Source organism: Chelmon rostratus, chromosome 7 (genome assembly GCF_017976325.1).
Source record: "Chelmon rostratus isolate fCheRos1 chromosome 7, fCheRos1.pri, whole genome shotgun sequence".
NCBI classification, from domain to species: Eukaryota; Metazoa; Chordata; class Actinopteri; order Chaetodontiformes; family Chaetodontidae; genus Chelmon; species Chelmon rostratus.
Window position 1 is genome coordinate 4,955,653 of NC_055664.1, and position 18,517 is coordinate 4,974,169.

The 18,517-nt window shown below is 42.9% G+C and overlaps 1 protein-coding gene across 1 annotated transcript in view; it reads right to left on the minus strand.

Annotated features, from left to right (window-relative positions):
* Nucleotides 1-18,517, minus strand: part of zgc:153039 (uncharacterized protein LOC767698 homolog) — a 59,481-nt gene that overhangs the window by 14,486 nt on the left and 26,478 nt on the right. The window contains exons 8-9 of the mRNA XM_041940511.1: nt 17,329-17,411; nt 8,956-9,080 (exon numbers count right to left, since the gene is read on the minus strand). Coding sequence (XP_041796445.1) covers nt 8,956-9,080; nt 17,329-17,411 — 208 coding nt within the window. The remainder of the gene's footprint in view (nt 1-8,955; nt 9,081-17,328; nt 17,412-18,517) is intronic.

The window sequence follows — 18,517 nt, forward strand, 5'->3', positions numbered from 1 at the left end:
AGATGAAGAGGGCTTTTTAGCTAGCTAGCTACCCTAGCCTACGCTCACAGTGATATCAATGTGAGAACACAGGCTAAGCATAGAAAGAAAGGGTCGAGACCTCGCTTTGCCTCTGTACAGCTGATAAGTCTTCAAGCAATAACTCATTTCCCCTGAAGCATATGTGTGGAGCACCTCTGCAGCTGATGGGGGATTGAAACATGCTTGTCACTCAGATGGCTGGCTAGCTGTGTAGGTATGTATAATAGGTGGGAAGAGCTATGATGACTGTTTCTGCATTGATATCAATACTACATGCATTTTGACAAATCCGCAATATCAAGGCAAGTGTGGAGAGCAATATACAGGCAGGCAGAGAGGAGTACGAAGCAGATACACTCCGTGCAACGTCATCAACACGGCCACTCTGTGTAGCAGTATAGCAGCGGCGGCGCATAAACTTTGAATAATAGTATGCAAATACAACATAAGTGATAGTTGCTGCAGTGGAAACCTTATTGCCAAACACAGTCAAAGTATATACTGTCATCACTCCCAGCCCATCTGAGAGGTGCTAATATTTTTAACATCTAAATTCATAATCAATCTGCCAGAGTGCATTTAAAAAACATCAAAACAGAGCTAATAAACTCTCTGTCAGATCCTAGACACGCCCCAGCCCACGACTATATTTTTTTTATTCAATAATTATATTGGCAAGGTAAACAATTTTTAATGAAACTTTTCACTCAATATAAACTTAAGTTCTGCAATCTGAGCCAAAGTTTTGCTGAAATATTTTTTAAAAGGTCAAATTTTAACCATGACTCATCTGGATCTCATTTTCAGACAAACCATAATTACTTCAACTCAAATTCTCCACACACACACACACACACACACAGTTACAGAACCATTTAATGTGTGACTGCACAGCAGCATCAAAACAAATGTGGAGTTAATGCTGGGACAAGAGCAATTAAAACAAACACCACACATAGCTAATAAGCTGCAGACTGCTGCAGGTCTCTCACTGTTTGTGTGCATGCGCCTGAATTCGTATATGAATGAGTGCATTCGTTGCACTCATTTCACATACGCGCCTGTCAAAATCTACTTCCATAGGTGTGCGTTCCATTTAAGTGTAAATGAGTTGAATGGGGTCTTGGTGTCGGGAGCCACACAGCGGATGGAAGCACACGCATATTTGGAGGATCATGTAATTGACCCCAATTTCCCTGCAATAACTGCAGCCATGTGGATAAACAGTCATTAAAATAGTCTCAGCTGTAATTACACAATGCATCTCAAATGACCGACGGGCTTCCTGCTCGGATCCACTAACACATTTTGACTATTTAAAGGGGGGAAAGTAAGCACTGCTGAACACTACGCAGCAGGAAAGCGCTTAGTATTGAGACGCTAGCGGGGGTGAGACCACCAGGAAGCTAAATTAGAAAGTAGGAAAAACAAAGAGATCGACAGACAAAGACAGCCGTGAGACAGTCATTAGCCCTCCCATTGGTCAAGTTCATTTCTTTGACAACGGAGGGATAAATAAGACTGGGAGCAGGTCTAGGGTTTGAAACATGAAAGTAAATAGTTTTAAATATCAAATATGCTGAAAGCTAATACTCTGCACTGATATTTAACAGTCTCATCCGGTTTAAGAGTGAGACCCATCTGTCAGATTTAGTGGGAGTTAGAACCAGATCAATACTGGATTTTTAGGTGAAATTTGACTTCCATACATCTAATATCAATAAACCAGCTGATATTCATTTGGAGCCACTCGAGCATCATGGCTCTATGGATGGCAATGTCAGTCTTTGAGCTGGTCCACCCCTTTGGTCCAGTCTGAAATGTCTCTTTTTTTATTTTACTTCTCACCAATAAATGGACCAAAAGCAAGACTCATCATTATGCCGAAGTTCTCCTTTCTGAGCAGAATATATAACTTAGTCCTGAGCAACATTACCTCTCTTGTCCCTTTGGCATCCATTGGCGTACAGTATAGCATGACCCTGGCTGGGTTGCTTGACATAAGCCTGTGAGGAGTTACTGATGGCTCTTTCACAATAAAACACTTGACTCTGCTAGTTTGGTGAGACTATTTTTAGGCATATACATTCCAGACAAATTACAAACACTCTTGTCAGGGTGGAAAATCCTCTGAAACAGCAGACTGTCTGGACACTGAAACTCACCACTGAATGTCACACTGGTGAAATGATGGTTGGCAGCTCTTGAAGCCAGACTGGGCAGGTTTCACTGCAGGTTTTAAAGACTGACATTCCTGAAGCTGTTGAGTAAAATCCGCTCAAAGCACAGTGGGATGATCTCTTATGACTTATGAAAGGAAATAAAAATAAAACACATCGGCCAGTTAAAACTCAGTAGGAAGCTTCATCATATTGTAAGTGGATGACTTTATCATCCTGACATACCTGCATTAGCCGGTGCCCACTGTTGCACCGTACCGGCCTACTCTCTTTAAACTTTGCTTTTATTTCTTCTTGACTTTATCACTTAGCATCGGCGATGCCCACAATTCTATCATCTTATCCCCGTCTCTATCCCATCGGAGAGCGGGTGTAATTACGCTAAAAGCTCACCCACAAGGTCCGCCCTCCCCCACCCATCCCTTTTGTCTCTACGGTCCCTCCATACAATCACTTCGCTCTCTCTTCTGTCACCCCTCTTGTTCTCCAGCAAGTGATGTCACTTAGCTGACACAGCAAAAGCACCCTGAAATAATCACCGCCAATCAAGCCCTTAGGGACATTAAGGAAAAGAAACGGAGAGCGATGAAGATGGAGAAAGGACACCCGGCCTTTAGCCAAAAGACACGTCATAATCGAGGGAAAGTGGGGACAGAAACTTTGTGCTGACACTCCCTCACACACAGACACACACTCTGAGACACAGTCAGACACGCAGGGGGGGCTGCCAGGAGATGTCAGGTTCTATAAGTGAGAGGTCAGTGAGTGTATGAGACATTACGTCAGGCAGCGTCCCAAGACTGGCACAACACCAGTGGAGACTGGACTGCCTTTAAGAAGCCACTTAAGAACTTAAGATCACTTGATATTGGACCAGTCTGGGATAACATGACAACACAGTCACCTCAGTGTGACTTGCCCTAAAAACTACCTGAACACAGCCGCATGATGGGACCATCTCAGGTCATCTTGACCTGATAAACCTCCACACAACATAATCAAGGAATCCTGTCACAATAATACACGCTAGTGCAGCATCCTTTTTTTAGCATCTCCTGTCTCTTCTTCATCGTGTGAACGGTATACTTGAGTTGAGCCTCTGTTGTGTAAGTGAAGTCTGTCCTCTTTGCAGGCCTTTGTGGTACGGAGGAGGTCTGGTGATCGAGGCTCACAGAGGCAGCATCTTTCCTCTGATCCACAGTCTTACATCAACTTTTACACTTTGCCTGTTAATATAAGAGGTGTTAGCTGTTAGCTCAGCTGTGGCACGCACTACATTATCCTACTCTTCTGCTGGATGTTCATTTATGCTGGTCAAATAATTACTGTAGTAAGTTCCAAAGTTTTCTCATCTCTTTGGCCCCGGTCGCTAAAGTGTGTTTTCTAAACTGATCTGATCTGAGAAGAATCTCCTCAACAACTTAAAATGAGCTCTTTCACAGTGTTTCCTGGTTTATTCAACTGATTTTATTTCTTTGTGCATAAGAGGTGAGCATTGAGATAATACATTTATTACAGCAATCTCAGAGGGCGGAACAAGACATGCATTAATCTCTCTACATATATTTTGTCTTGTGCTGCTGCTGCCTAAACTATGTTAATCTGACGGCAGTCAGTGCAGCACCATGTTGAAAGTGTTTGTAATAAGTGAGCTGTGTGCTTATTCACACATGAGAGCGACAAACTGCCATTAGATTTATGTAAAGGGGTGCATTTCTGAAAGGGACTATATTCAGTGACTTGAATGTTTTACAAAAACGAAACAATCTGAATCAACAAAGTGATTCGTCTATTAAGTAGGGATGTGCGTGATTAGTCGACTAATCCATTAAATGTTGCTAACCTCGCGATTTAGCACCAGAAATAGCAGTCTGTTAAACTAACTATTGTTACTTTACTAATGTACACCTTTAAATTACAGAATAATGCGTTCATAATTTCTGTTATCTGGCGATTGTTTTTTTTTTTTTGTGGGAAAACTTGCCAAAGTCAATCTCTTCAGTCCTAATGTCCAGTGAAAATAATTCCCAGTGGCAAAAACAAACAATTCTAATGGATGCATAAAGGATTGCATTGCAGCCCATTTTGCAGCTGTCTGCTGCAATGCCCTCATTTAATACTGGCCCAATTAAAAAAATTGGTGTCCCTATCCATCCCAAAAACAGGGGAAACAGGGTCCATATACACAGGTAATATTTGACCGAAATTCCTCAAATTATTCCAGGACATTGAAATCGTAATATATAACGATATATACATTTTTTGGACGATGTCTAAACTTAGATATTTTAAAATGTTCCAGCATGACACAGAACACAATAAATAAAGATAGTTAATCACTCTCAGAAACTCTCAAAAACCCAAGTCACAAGCTCATTCAAGCCTAATTAAACATTTTCAGACAACCACGATGTAACTGAGGTTCAACGTCAGCTCAACATGATGTTGGGTCCTCTTGAAACTGTGAAGACATACTGATTTATAATCTTTAGTATGGGTCAAGCTCCAAGAACCCTGGGTCCTACATTTCCCATAATGCAACTTCACAAAAACCCTTCATGCCTGGTAAATGCACACATCCTTTGATACTCCACACCCCCAGTAAAAGGTATGAAGTCTTTAAGACCAAGCAGAGACACCCACAAGGTCACGAGGTATATTTTGCCACACTTGACAAAGTTCTTGTAGAGTTAAAGAAGACATTACACAACCATTTTACAGGCTGTGTCATTCTCAAGTAAACAAGTAAACAAAGTGTCCTTTAATGTAACACGATGATGAGCAATCCAAGTTGAGATACAGTCTACCTACACATACCTGTTAGTAGAAGGTCAGTATGAAGACAGGGCAATATCACAGAGAGCCTTCATGAAAAGGAGCTGATCACAAAACAGAGCTCTGAATATCAGTTTGGAGCTGAGGCTGAGGATAAAGGCACTTTTATCCTCAACCCCTCCATTAACAGATAATGATCCTCTAACAACCCACTGTCTCTCATCCATCCAGACACAGTTGACGATCCATCTGGTTTTTTACACTCCCCAATCTGTCAAATCACTCTGACTCATATTTGGACAATGGATGGGCCCGGCAGAGGACAAAGCTTTTGCTTTTGGAGCTAATGGTTCAGCTGGTCAATTCGCAAATTATTACAAAGACAATCGAGGTAGCTGCACAGATCGCTGCGGTAATTTGGACATCAGATGGCATCGAGCTGCTAAAAGTGAAAAGAGTAAAAATGTGTGTGTCCCTGTTGAGCTGCCAGTTGCTGTTGCTTTCCGGTCGCCCACTCCAACTGAAGGTCATCGCCTGCGTGTGACGGAGTTCCACGCTTTCCACAAACATCCTTTGGCATCAGTGCGGAGCACTCGGTTGTGTCCTGAATCCTGGCCAGTGACCCTGTGATACTGTGTGTATATGTGTGTGTGTGTGTGTGTTCATGCGTGTTTAAGCCCCAAGTCCAAGTGACCAGTGCCCATGCAGCATCAGCAGCAGGACACACAGCACCCCCCTGAGGAACACTCCACACAGCTGGAGCCGCCGCTGATAAAGCTGCAGCCAACAGAAGCCTCCTCACACAACACACACACACACACACACAAAGATAAAACTGCAAACACACACAAATGAAGGCACGAAGATGCAGATGCACTCACACACCAATGGCCCCGAAAAAAATCACCCAACATACTTGGATCTCAGACACACACACTCTCCAAATTGCATACCTTCACTCTCCTGTTGTATACACAAACACACACACACACACACACAAACACACTTAACAAGCAGACATCTTTTCCGCTACATCATAATTTCAATCCCTCCCCTCCCCTGCACAACAGCAAATTTAAGGGAAAGGGAAATATTTCTGCTAAATTAGTTATGCTAATTACAGAGCAGTTCTCAGGGGGAGAGACAGCACTAAATGGCTTTTAATTCTTTTTGCCTGGAAAGAGACGTGGGAGAGAGCCAGACAGAGAGAGCAGTGAGAGAAGCACAGAGCACGAGCAAAAAAAAAGGAAACCAATAAACACACAAACAACTGGCGTTAAAATTTGCCCAGTGACACAGCGACAATGAACTAACAGAATTAACAGCTCAGGGGGAGAAGAAGGAGGCCCAAAGCAGGCGGCCAGCCAGACAACAAGCCGCCTTATCAGCTCCGGGGGCCGCGGGTCTCCCGGCCGACAGGGAGAGGAGAGATCGACGGTGGGGAAAAAGTTTTGCAGCTAAGTTTGCGTCCCGTAGCCTTTGCCAGCGGTCACACTGCGATAACGAGGCACGAGCAGATAGCACGCAGCACTGTACATGGAAGGCACCGGAGGAAACACTGGGCACTGCACAGAAAGTTACTGTAGTTCGTCTCTCGCACACTCTCTAACAAACAATTCCTCACTGTACCAGCACTGTAGAAGAGGCCCTGTACACTGATGCTGACAGTGCACTCTTGTGGCAGTTGAAATGGATGCATTTTAATACTTGTACAAACGTGAAATGCACGATATAGCCGAGTTACAGCAACCTATCAAAACGTCACAAAAATCTTGTAAAACTTGTAAAACTTATCACTACATTTTTTGGGGGTGTTAGGTACTTTAGGTATTTGAAAATCACTGTATGCACTTAAAAAAATCTTATCTTAAATCTTATTTAGAAGTAACAGATGCAGCTGAATAACTGGAAAGTGTGTCACATTCATATCAGTTCATTGTTTCCCACAGGGGAATGACACATAATAATACATCAGGTCTCTGAATTGAGCTGAAAGAGAGCTGCAGAACTGTAGATTAGGGAGACAACAGGCTAAACCCAGTGTTTGCTGCATGACTAACAGTGGCTAACCCTTTGATAAGCTTTGGTTTGGTTCCAACAGTCATGGCCTGTTGGCAACACAGACGTCGCTTTGGTTTCCATGACTGTCAGCTGGATGCTACAACAGCCTCAGTATGTCTGGTTAAACCTAAAGGATCTTACTCGGTAACAAAAAGGTCAAACTCTGTAGGGATGCTTTCCATAATGTTTCATAAGATATTAGGCACGTCGCCATACTCCAAATCTAGGATTCGATATGACTTTCAATTTTATTGTCAGGATTCGATTTGATTTGAACTTTTAACAGGACAGCTATGTCATTGTTAGATCAACAGATCATTGGTTTATTGCTCTGAAAACTTGCACTTTAAAATTCTTCTTTAAAAAGTTAGACTACAAGTGTGAGATTATTACGCTAGTCTCTTTTTCTCTAAAACACAATGAGTAGTGTAAATGTAGTCGTAAGAATATGTCTGACTCAGAAATAAATATGGACTAACTGTCTGAGACTCGTCTGCCTCGGTTTCATGCTGGCCCAATCACAAGAGACGTTAATGAACTGATTCAATATTATTTTGTTATGGCCAATCGTTTTGGACCTTTGAGTGATAGGTTTGAGAACCCCTGACATGAAGGCTCATTAAGAGACAAACCATGGGGACAGTTATTTCCATTTCTCCCAAACATGTGATTCCAGAGATTATAACAGAAAGATTTTTGCCATGCAGCTGCTCTGCAGTTCAACAGACCTGAGATGTGAGTCACATAGAAATGTGTGAAAGAAGGGCTGCTGATTTTTTTGGGGCTATTGTTCCATTGATCAGCTTCCTTAAAATGTGACAAGAGACTTTGCACAAACATCTTCTCCGTGCTCACATTTAAACACAAAGCAAAGCAAGCAGCTGCTGCTGAAGAGCCTCGTCTTGCAGGTAAGACAACGGGAGCTTCAGCTCTCACCCTCCGTGCGAACGCTTTTTAAGTGCGGTATCGATTTAATCCACTAGCAGCATCCTGCGAAATATTCACAAGCGCAACAACTGACTGAATCCCATTGTGCTGAGGATCAATGTTACAAGAGGAAGTCATTGATTTGAGAATTACTTCTCAGCCTCTTTGTTTGCCGGATGTACAGTATGCTTACGCTGTCGGTTGCTGTATCCTGATTTCAACCAGACTTGACAGATGTTTCCTTGATGTGGGAAGCTTCAAATGTTCTCGCAGGTCTTACGATTCATTTCGATCACTGCGCATAAATATATAACACCCAGCGCACCGCTGGAGGCAACCTGTCACAACAATGAAATGCTGCATGGTGTTTTTCTGTCTGACACCACCGACATCACACAGAAAATGTGGAATGAGTCATTAAAAAGCCGCAGAGTGAATCAAATGCCAAACTCCGGCCGTGCTGACGCCACGATGTGATCATCAAGCTACATATGCACTAACGCCGTCCTCAGGTTATACTGCAGCTGAAAATGGCTTCAGGGGGCTTTTATAAATCAGGATCATTCCAAGTGTCCTAAGAATACAAACAGCACACACACACCCCGATGCACATACACAAACACTGTAAATTTTAATCTCTAAGCACCTCCACGCGCTGTTACTTGAGCATCCAGTTCAGGCTGCGCCCACACAAAAACAAACACACACTCGGTTTTATTGTTGGTCCCTGTCCAATATGGGGCTATAAGCAGTGGCCAGTTTTATGTCTTTTATTTGTACACTGTCACCATAGCAGCATCCAGCTGGCAAACAACCACCTCCTTACACACATACATAAACAATGGCCGAGGTAGAGAATAAAAAAAAGGAGGAGGAGTGTGTTTAGTGAGGAAAATGAGCTACAGAAAGTCACAGCATGGGGTGTTGACCACAGGCCACCATTATGACGAGTAAACAGCGCGTTCCAGTTAAGTAAGTCACACGTGTGTACCTGAAATTAGGCGCTGATGCCCATTCCAGAGCCAGGCAGGCCAAGTCCACGGCAGCATACACCAGCAGGAAGAAAATGGTCACAATACTGGCAATGGTGTTGAGCTTCCCCGAAAACAGCACCAGCTAGAGAGACAGAAGAAAACAGACGAGGGAGGGAGAAGAAGAAAGAGGGATTAACATTCACAGCAACACGTCATTCCACGGTGGGACACAAGAGTGCATTTTAATGCCTTTTTCACATGACCTTTTCCAGCACGCGGCTACTTTTCACTCCCAACAACATGCCTCTAAAATATGAAGGCGAGCACGCGATTCGCATGTTCATGTGCTTTCTGAGTGGAAATCAGATGGTGAGACATCTGATTTATAAGTTACTGACAGCGTTTAGAGCCTTTCATCAACCTTCATATGGGAAGTGACGACACAAGCTCATGTATCAGTGTTTCATGCCCCTACTGTATGTATGGGAGGTACCCCCCCAGTCCGTTTTTAGTACTAATTTGTGTCTTTAAAATTCTATCGACTCTCTCTCCCCCGCGGAAAAGTCATTGTGATGTCACAAATCATGGTTGTACATATTGTATGTGTCAACTTGAGAATTAAGGTAAGGAGAGAGAAACTTTCCCTCTTTGGCAGATGAATGTGAAAAAACAGCCTTCTGGTGTCAAACTCAAGTGATGTTCAAACATCCACATGAAGTAACAATAAGCCACACACGTCTTTGAGAGGAGGAGGACATTAAAGAATTATGACTCTGTCAACTTAAAGTGGTAAAATCAAATAAGACACTGACAGAAAGTTACCCTGCTGCTTCCGACCCCAACTGAATGCTGTCTGTTGGTATTTCTACTGACTCCACATCCAGAACTGAATGCACTTATTCAATCTGAATCCTCTTGAATCCCTTTTTAAAAGTAAGTAACTAAAGTAGAAAGCTCAACTCTACATTCAAGTTACATCTCTAATCTCTTTCACTAAAACACTGTAGCTTTTAGTGGCAGCTTGATTCATTTTCATTCATGAAAAGTGCAGCTGAAGATACCCAATGTTGCACCATGACTACTAACATGTCCACTTTATTTTTAACAAGTTGCTTTCTACAATTATTGGACAACAAAGTTTAACTGGGATATTATTCTTAAACTGATGTAATGCAATCAGACATATCTCTTCTCTGGAGGAGAGGTGCCACTCTGTTGGATTTGTTGAACTACATGGTTCATGAATAGTCACAAACGTGGAGGCCCCACATCGACTCAAATCCACCAGTCAAGGTCACAGCTGGCAAAAGCCTGCTACCTGAATGCTTTATACATTGCTCATTTCCTCTTTAATTAAAAAAAGAGCGACAAGAAATAAAAAGTTCTCCAATAGACTCATTATCCTCCGTGCTTAATGAATCAGGGTGTTTTTGCCAGCTGTGAACCGGAACCAGTTATCAGACCTGAACCCTAACCACTGAGAGGGAATGGCAGAAAGCCAGACCTGTCCCATTTTTAAGCAAATAAAAACTTGTGCCTTCAAAATAATTAGAAAAATGTTGTAATTAAAAGTTGTACACATTAGGGCACGGAGTGAGCTGTTATCAAGGCCGGAGGTTCCACACATTTCTGGAGTCAAGGAACCCCAGATAATTGAGCTTTAGTCCATTTTGGTCCCAAGAAACCCAATGAAGACTTTCTGCTGTGAGATATGATTATCTGTCCGCACTGTAGTTGGAAGGTGGCAGCAAGTATAGATTTGACTCACATCTAGGGAGCGAGACACTGTTAAAATGAAATTGTTCTACATTACAGATGGACCAGTGTCGGACCACAGGTGGTCCCCAGGCTCCACTTTGGGAGCCACTGATTGAGGCTAATGTTCGGTTTTAATTAAGATGGTATCTCGGCCGCTTTTCAGCGGCAAGCGGCCAGCTATGTTAGCCGCGGCAGCTACGTGACGACAAGCCAAGTTGAGCTACATTGCTTTTCAAATTCTCAGTGCCTGATTTGGAGGGAGAGTGGTAAGTCTAATAATACTGACGGCACATGAATGTATTCTTCTATGACTGAGGAGCATTAGGTGACGTCTAACAGAGGAGGGAAGTGATGACCCCATTAGAAGCACCGGCCCCTGCCATGTTCCCTGACATCAGGATGTGTGAACAGGGCTGCAGGTTCCTCATCACTGCGGATGAGGAAGCCAAGAATGAAAATCGCAAGAGCTTCATCTGGTTCATCTGCATTACATTTTTGCTATAATACTGACCCCGATGTGGTCACAATTCTGATATTTGAAATAGCAACGTAAGAAGTAGCACAATAAGCTGCAAACACATGATGGATATACACCATCATCACCTTACAAAGCTGCTTTGGTGAACTTAGCATACAGTCGCCCTGTTTCCACATCAGGCAGACACAGAGAGCAACTGTTAAAATAACAATCATGGTTGGTTGAAATTTATAGAATTATAGTAGTTTCAGTTTCATCATTGTTTGCACAATTAAGCTATAGCCTAATCAGATATTTGGATATTTATAAAATCAGATTCATGCTGCATTACCTCCACATTACAGTTGCCATATGCATCATTTTCTAACTTGTAAATACAGTTCACATCAACATTCGTGCAATAATTCCAACCAAGATTCTTGCAAAGTAAAGTTCATTATTTAAAGCAACCACACGCGGTCCGCTGAGGACATCATCAGAACTGTAGCCTAACTGTCCGCCCAGTGTGGAGTTTATGCTCTGTGCCAAAAACTGCACTGAATTGTGCGATGGCTTGAACAAAGTGATAACCACCTTCAGTTCCATGTGCATCACGCCACCTTCATGGTGGAGGAACACAAAACGTGCATAAACATTAAATTATCAATTCAAAGGCCACCGTTAGTTTTTCTGTACCGACTGAAACATTTTCTGTGGGTGTTTCATCATCGAGTGCGCTTCCTTTATCTCTGTGAAAGCTACTGAGACTGATTGTGCAGAACAAGGAGGTAATGACAGCACTGTACTGTACAGTCTTTCTCTCCAATTACCATGCATTTTACAACTGACCACTGAGAAACTCCACTGTAGTTGGAGTATATTTTCTTGAACTCAAGGACACATCATTGGTGTTTATGGAGGGGAGAAAGCAGCAACTCTGTGAGCGTTAACTCTGTGACCATGAAGCCGACGTAAACTGAAGGGGAGAGAGAGGAGAGAAGGTAATAATGGGAAATAGAGATTAATGATGTCACATTATTGACAGGCGGTCAGAAAGAGAGAGGAAAAGATGAACCGAGGGAGCAATGAAGATGGAGAAGGGGGGGGGACAAAGAAGAAGAAGAAGAAGAGACGGAAAAAGAGAACAGAGGAAGAAAGAGAGAACAGAGGAGGTGGGTAAGAGAGCATCTCTGACCTCTGGCAGTCAAAGTCAGTGGGTGTCTCTCCAGCGCTCCCCTGGGAGCCGGCTCTACCAGAGCATTAATTAGCCATTAACTCAGACACAGGCCAGCATGGACAACTGCTGTCATAGCGCACAAAGTGTGTGTGCGTGAGATGTGTGTGTGTGCGTGTGTGAGCGTGCACACCCGCACACTAAATCTCTCCTGGGCATGTTTTTGTGTGGCGATTTGAAAGAGTGTTTTTACTGGAAAGCAGTGTGCATATATTGCCATAAATTTCTCTGAAATAAGAGGGCTCAAACAGACACTTTTATTAAATAAGAAGAATTGAGGGGAAGCAGCTGAGTAATGCCCTGGACTAAAAGGCAATCCTTTTCCAGAAATGTCTCCGGGTTAAAGGTTGGAGCATGCTGTGTTTGGGTTTCAGGTACAGCGTGGCTACTGAAGCCATTAGTTGCAGTAAACGTGAAACAGTTTAACGGAGAAGTGATCGAGAAAACCTGAACAAACATTTTACCCTCAGCATGCATGTTCAATAAACAGATTTTTGGTGATCATCGAAGCCCAAAATGATTTAACTGTGGCAACTTTAACACAAGGGTTAGCGAACATGTTGGAACCATTTCTGGTTTGTTATTTTGGAATAGAATACAGAAGAAAAGAAAACTAAAAGTCAGCTATGACCGTTTAACGAGCTTACTGCTAATCGTGATGCAGCTTGCTGGCCAGGGAGTTGTACACGCTTCGGGGACATTTGTTTTCCCTGAGTTGAGTCTGTAATCCCATTTTTTACCAAGTAGGTCAACAATGCAAATGGTTGCTTTTAGGTATTGCATTAAAGATGGTTCAGTTGTGGTTCAACTTTTAAAAGTGGCTTGGCCGAGGGAAAGCAGCACCTGAGAGGACGTGTTCTAGAGCGGGGGCGCCCAAACTTCTTCCCTTTGAGGGCCAAAGCTAAATCTTAATGGTGGGCCACGGGCCAAAAGCAGACGCCTATTGTACTGTAAGAGTGCAAGTGAGCATCTGAGCCTTGATCAAGTTCATGAGACTGAATGTCTGTTCAGAGACGTAGCTGCTGCCAAAAAGGAAGAGCATCACCTGTGCATGTTTCCTAATGGTTGGGTACCTGTCTGCTGGGACACACGTGTATTAGACCTCCAGGTGGAGAAGATTTTCACACCGAACTCAGTCAATTCCATCTAAAGTTCATCACTGACTGCGTCTGAAAAAACAACTCCAAGTCAGCTGCAGGGTCCCTGAAATCCTCAAAGCGTCTGAAAGGCCTCTCTTCCACCACGTGCACCTTTCTGATAAGGTCAATTCATGCAACTACAGACAATACAAGACAATCTTTAATAACGTAAAGAACGTAAAAAATGACCATACAGTACAGTACAATAATTAAGGTAGTATTATGTTAAAAAAGATGATATGTACAAGGTGTTTTGGACGTTTCTTTATGTCCTCAGAGTAGCTGAGAGATGATCTGAAGCTGAGCGTTCAACACATCGAGCGGTGCTGTGATGTCCACAAAAGCCAGGTCAGAAAGCCACTTCTCATCCAAGCGCACTTGAGTATCTCTGTCCTCACTATAGAGGAAATCTCTCATTGCTTGACGCAAATCACAAAATCTCTTGATTACCTTTCTGTGACTCAGCCACCTAACCTCCTGGTGGTACAGCACATCACCAAACTGTGCTCCCATCGCATGCCACAGGGCCTCCAAGAACACCAAGAGCTGTACCGAATCTGAAACAGCGGTGCTGTCATCACACACTATTGAAAATGCTGCAATGAATTTGCAGCTTTTGCCCTTATTTTCTCTCTGATGTCCTGAGGAATATCTTGTGGCGCGTTGCTGTATTCCATGACGAGCTGGTTTGGGAGGGACGCATCTACTCAGCAGCTGAAGAGAGGCACTGTCTGACAAACTCCCCAGAGGCAAATGATAGCAGCTCACTGGTCTTTAGCTTTGGTACTTTGAAAAAGACTGCTGCATGTGTAGTGTTGTAGTGACGACGGATATCAGAACAGCAGCAGATCACTCGCAGATAAGACAGCTGACTTGAAATTCAATAAAAAATCCAGAAAAAGTCTTCTTGCCAGCTTTGTTTGAAATGTCGTTGTCCATGTGACTCTGTCTCTGCGCTCCAGTTTTTTCTTACCTCACTTGCACCAAACTGACACCCTGAAAAATTATAATTTATCAGAATCAATTTATACATTCTTTAATTATTTTTATTTTTTTTTTTTTTGTTAGAAATATCTATATCGATCTATACAGTCCATTCCACCAAAGGCACGGTGAAGACCCACTGTAGGTGAACAATTTGCGCAGTATTGCCTTTACTGATTCTTACTCGCCTCTGTGGGCATTTCAACACACGCAGGCTAGCGAGTGAGCTAGCAGCTTGTTAGCAAACCTGAGAAAAATCTTTTTGATGTGAGAAGGAAGTCTTTTTAAACCAGCAACCTTTGAAATATGGGACATTCAACAACGATCTCCTCCATCGTCACATCTTGTAAAGACGTCACTTCCTGGCCTGGCACTTTCTCTTCAGCTGGGCTGAGCCCTGTAGGGTAAGGAGCTCATTAATTAACATTAATTTGTGCCAAACTGCGGCTTAATTTCACCTCACCTATCCAGCTCTACCCTCGTTGAACTTCTCTTAACTTCCTCTGTTTTTCTTCTCCACTCGTTCTTGCAGTTCTTGCTTATTTTCCCTTTACTTAAAAGTCCAATAAAAGAAGCCTTGGCTCACGCCTTCGCCCTCCTCCTCCTCCTTCAATCCTGCAGCGCGCGAGATTACAATCAGACTTTTGTCATCAGTGAATCATTCAAATGGCGGAGGAAGAGGCAGAGAGAAAGAGCACGAGAGAGTCAATGATCTCTGATGGCGGCGGCGGCGCAGCTAACGATTTCCATCTAATTGCTCCTCCTCCACTCCTGGAGAGCGGCAAGGGATGAGGAGAGGAGGATGAGAGCGGGACGGCGAGCAAGAGAGCGAGAGAGCGAGAGAGAGAGGGCGCAAATAATGACAAGCCATTCAGCCTTTAACACTCACCTCTGATAATGATGGGATAGTCGGGCCTATTCGCTTTTAAGATCCTCCTCCTCCTCTTTGTCTCTCTATCCTCACCCTCCTCCCTCCTGCCAATATTTTCTCCTCAGTCTAAATTGACTTCTTTCCCCCACTAAGAAGACACAATAGAAGAGAAAAGACACAACAGGAAGAGTCTTCGCCCTCTCTGTCAGAGTGAGAATAAGTGTCTGTTTGTTCCCTTCAGTGTTTCTAACACTACAGTATTCGACCGGCCCCTGCTGCCTCTTGAAACAATCTCTGCATTCCTCCCACTGATTTTGACAAAACCAGGCCAGATGCATGTTATTCATGCCTTCATTGATTCTATGTTGATTATTGGAACTACACTACTAACTATAATAAGCAGCACTCAGTAGAAAAGCACTTAATCTCCTTCAGTTGGATCCAAATGCTGCTCGGCTTTATTAGCAGAAAACACATTTCTCCATTTTTAGCATCCCTTCGCTGACTTCCCATTGCTTCTACTATTCAGTTCAAAATTGTATCAATTACTAAGAAGGCATTAAATGGATTGGCTCCAAGCTACATTTCTGACCAAGGACGCTCGCTGACGTCGGTGGGAAAAGCTCCCCTCACAGCTCCTAAGTCTAAATTTGGAACAAAGGGTGAATGTACATTTGATGCCATGGCAATAAGAAACTATTGTATGCAAAACTTTTCGCAATTCACCCTGGCTCTCGTGTTATTTGTGAAAGAGCATTGTAACTATGTTGAGAAAAGTGAATCCTGATTTGAAGAAAATTTTACTTGGTGAGAAAAATGCTGCATTGGTTAGAACTGGACTGACTGCAGACCCTGCATGCACACGGCTGCATGAGGGGAAAATGTCGACCATTGCATCAACAAAACATTTTTTTTTTTTTTTTTAAAGTTACTGATTAAGGAGAAAGGATGCAGTTTTAGATGCAGACAATGGAAAACAGCACCTTTCCCTTCTGTAAGCTCCGTCTGGTAGCAAACAATACAGTGACTTCTCTGGGAAATTCATTGAAAACTATTGAACCCAAGAGAAGTCAGTGTCCCAGAGCAGTTTTTTTTTTTTTTTTTTTTTTTTTGACGCATTACAAAATGAATGACTTCAAGCATTGCTTGTTTAACACAAATGTACAAATTAAAGAACGGTACAACAGGCGTGCGTGGATGCAGACTGAGCAGCTGAGGGAAACAAAGAAATCAAACTGCCCAAACTGATCTGCTTTCTCCTCTGAATCAATCGCTTCCGTTTGAAGGAGGGATTCTCTTGACTTTCTGATCCTCCTGCCTGAGGGCAAGACTTCACAACCCAAACAACAGGAGCCCGGGCTGATTTTGTCCCACTACATCGCCAACCTTGCATCTATTACCCAAAAATATTAGCAGCTTGTTTGAAGCCTCTCTTCCTTCCTTTTGTACTGAGCTTCACTGCTCCCACAGCTCTGCAGGAATTTCTCCTGATTTATTGATTTCACTGAAATATTTACAACATAGTCTGAGGCCGGTGCTGTATCTGGATTCTTGACCCGTGAAGCGCTACATTCTTAGGGCGACTGATCACACAACAACAAATGAGTGAATGCAATCAAAAAGTCTTCTTTTAATTTAATAGAGCCAGAGAGTGGATGCTGTCCTAATTCAAGGAAGCACAGTTTGAAATGTGGACAAAATGTGAAGTTGAAAGGAGAAAATGAGTGGAATTGTTGTGTCTAAAGAAGCAATGGGATTTATTCGCCCCCTTTACATCATACCAGATCAAAATAAAACAACATTTCAATTGAATAAGTCATCTGTCAATACTTTTAAGATTTTATTTGCTGGGATTTCCCCTTTGATGACTAACCAGTAACTTCCATCAGGTATAAAATGTCTTTATTGACAGTCTCCATCATCCTATGTTTGTCTGTCTCCACTAACCTGCACAAGGAACCAGGAGATGAGCACAGACACCCAGGGGTTACCACTGCGGGACGTCTTCTTAGCTGGAGATAACACCTTACCTACATGGATGAAAAAAAAATATTGGTGAACGCAACAATCACTTCAGATTATAGAGAATTATTAGCATGAAAATTACACAGAATATTCTTTAGCAGCTTCCATATAAAAACATCAGCAGTGACCTTTAAAACCCACATCAGTGAAACCCCATCACCCATCAGTGATGCACACGTGGACAGAAAGGTTTAATCAACGGATAAATGTATGTTATGAGTGACCATCCTTGGGTTTAATGAAGAACTTCCTCCAAAGCGTACTCCATTAAATGTCAGCAGGCATTTCTCTTTGAGCACACCCACAGTGTGTGTGGAGGAGCTGAAATAGCAGGTAGACGTTGCTTGTAGATCGCTCAAATAGATGTCTGTTCACTTGTCGATGCGGGCACAAGCTTGCGCTTGCGCAGTTTAACTTGAACCCCTCGGCTGACACCTCCTCCTCACTGCTATTCCTGATGAGTTCTGACACTGTCTCCCACAAGTCCCCACGAAATGCTAATGTATTCACTTGGCGTGCAACGTTGGCTTCCAGCGGACGTTTTCTTAGTGAGTCACACAAAACAGCATTGTGACAGACTACAGTGCAGTGGAGGTCTGCAAGGATTTCTAACAATGAAACCCTCTCCCACACACTCATGTGGACATTCTGATCACTTCCTTCTTGCAACTGCATACCCCGTCCCACGAGGTAAATAACAGCCATGTATTCCTTCTGGATTTTTTTTTTTAATCTAAAGAAACGTTAAGGTCAAGTTTGGACCAACATTAGCACTGTGTGAAAAAAAAACACAGCTCCTTCGTTCATCTCAATGAGACCGCTAGGGTTGACGTGGCGGTGCTGCCGATGCAGAGGGCTCCAATAAAAAAGTTGATCCAACACAATGTGATGGCATCTGGCAACACCCTGCAGTCGGACGTGTCAGTCTGCATTAATCCCATCATGTGGGTATTTTCCAAAGTGTTTTAATAAGAAACTCTGTTTTTGTGTTTCCACAGACAGTGTTTCTGTGCTGAGCGGCAGTGGAGGGACAGGTGCACTGAAAAGATTGATTTGATGCATTATATTCACTTCAGATAAACTTTGGAATGTATTTTTCATTGGAGTGGAT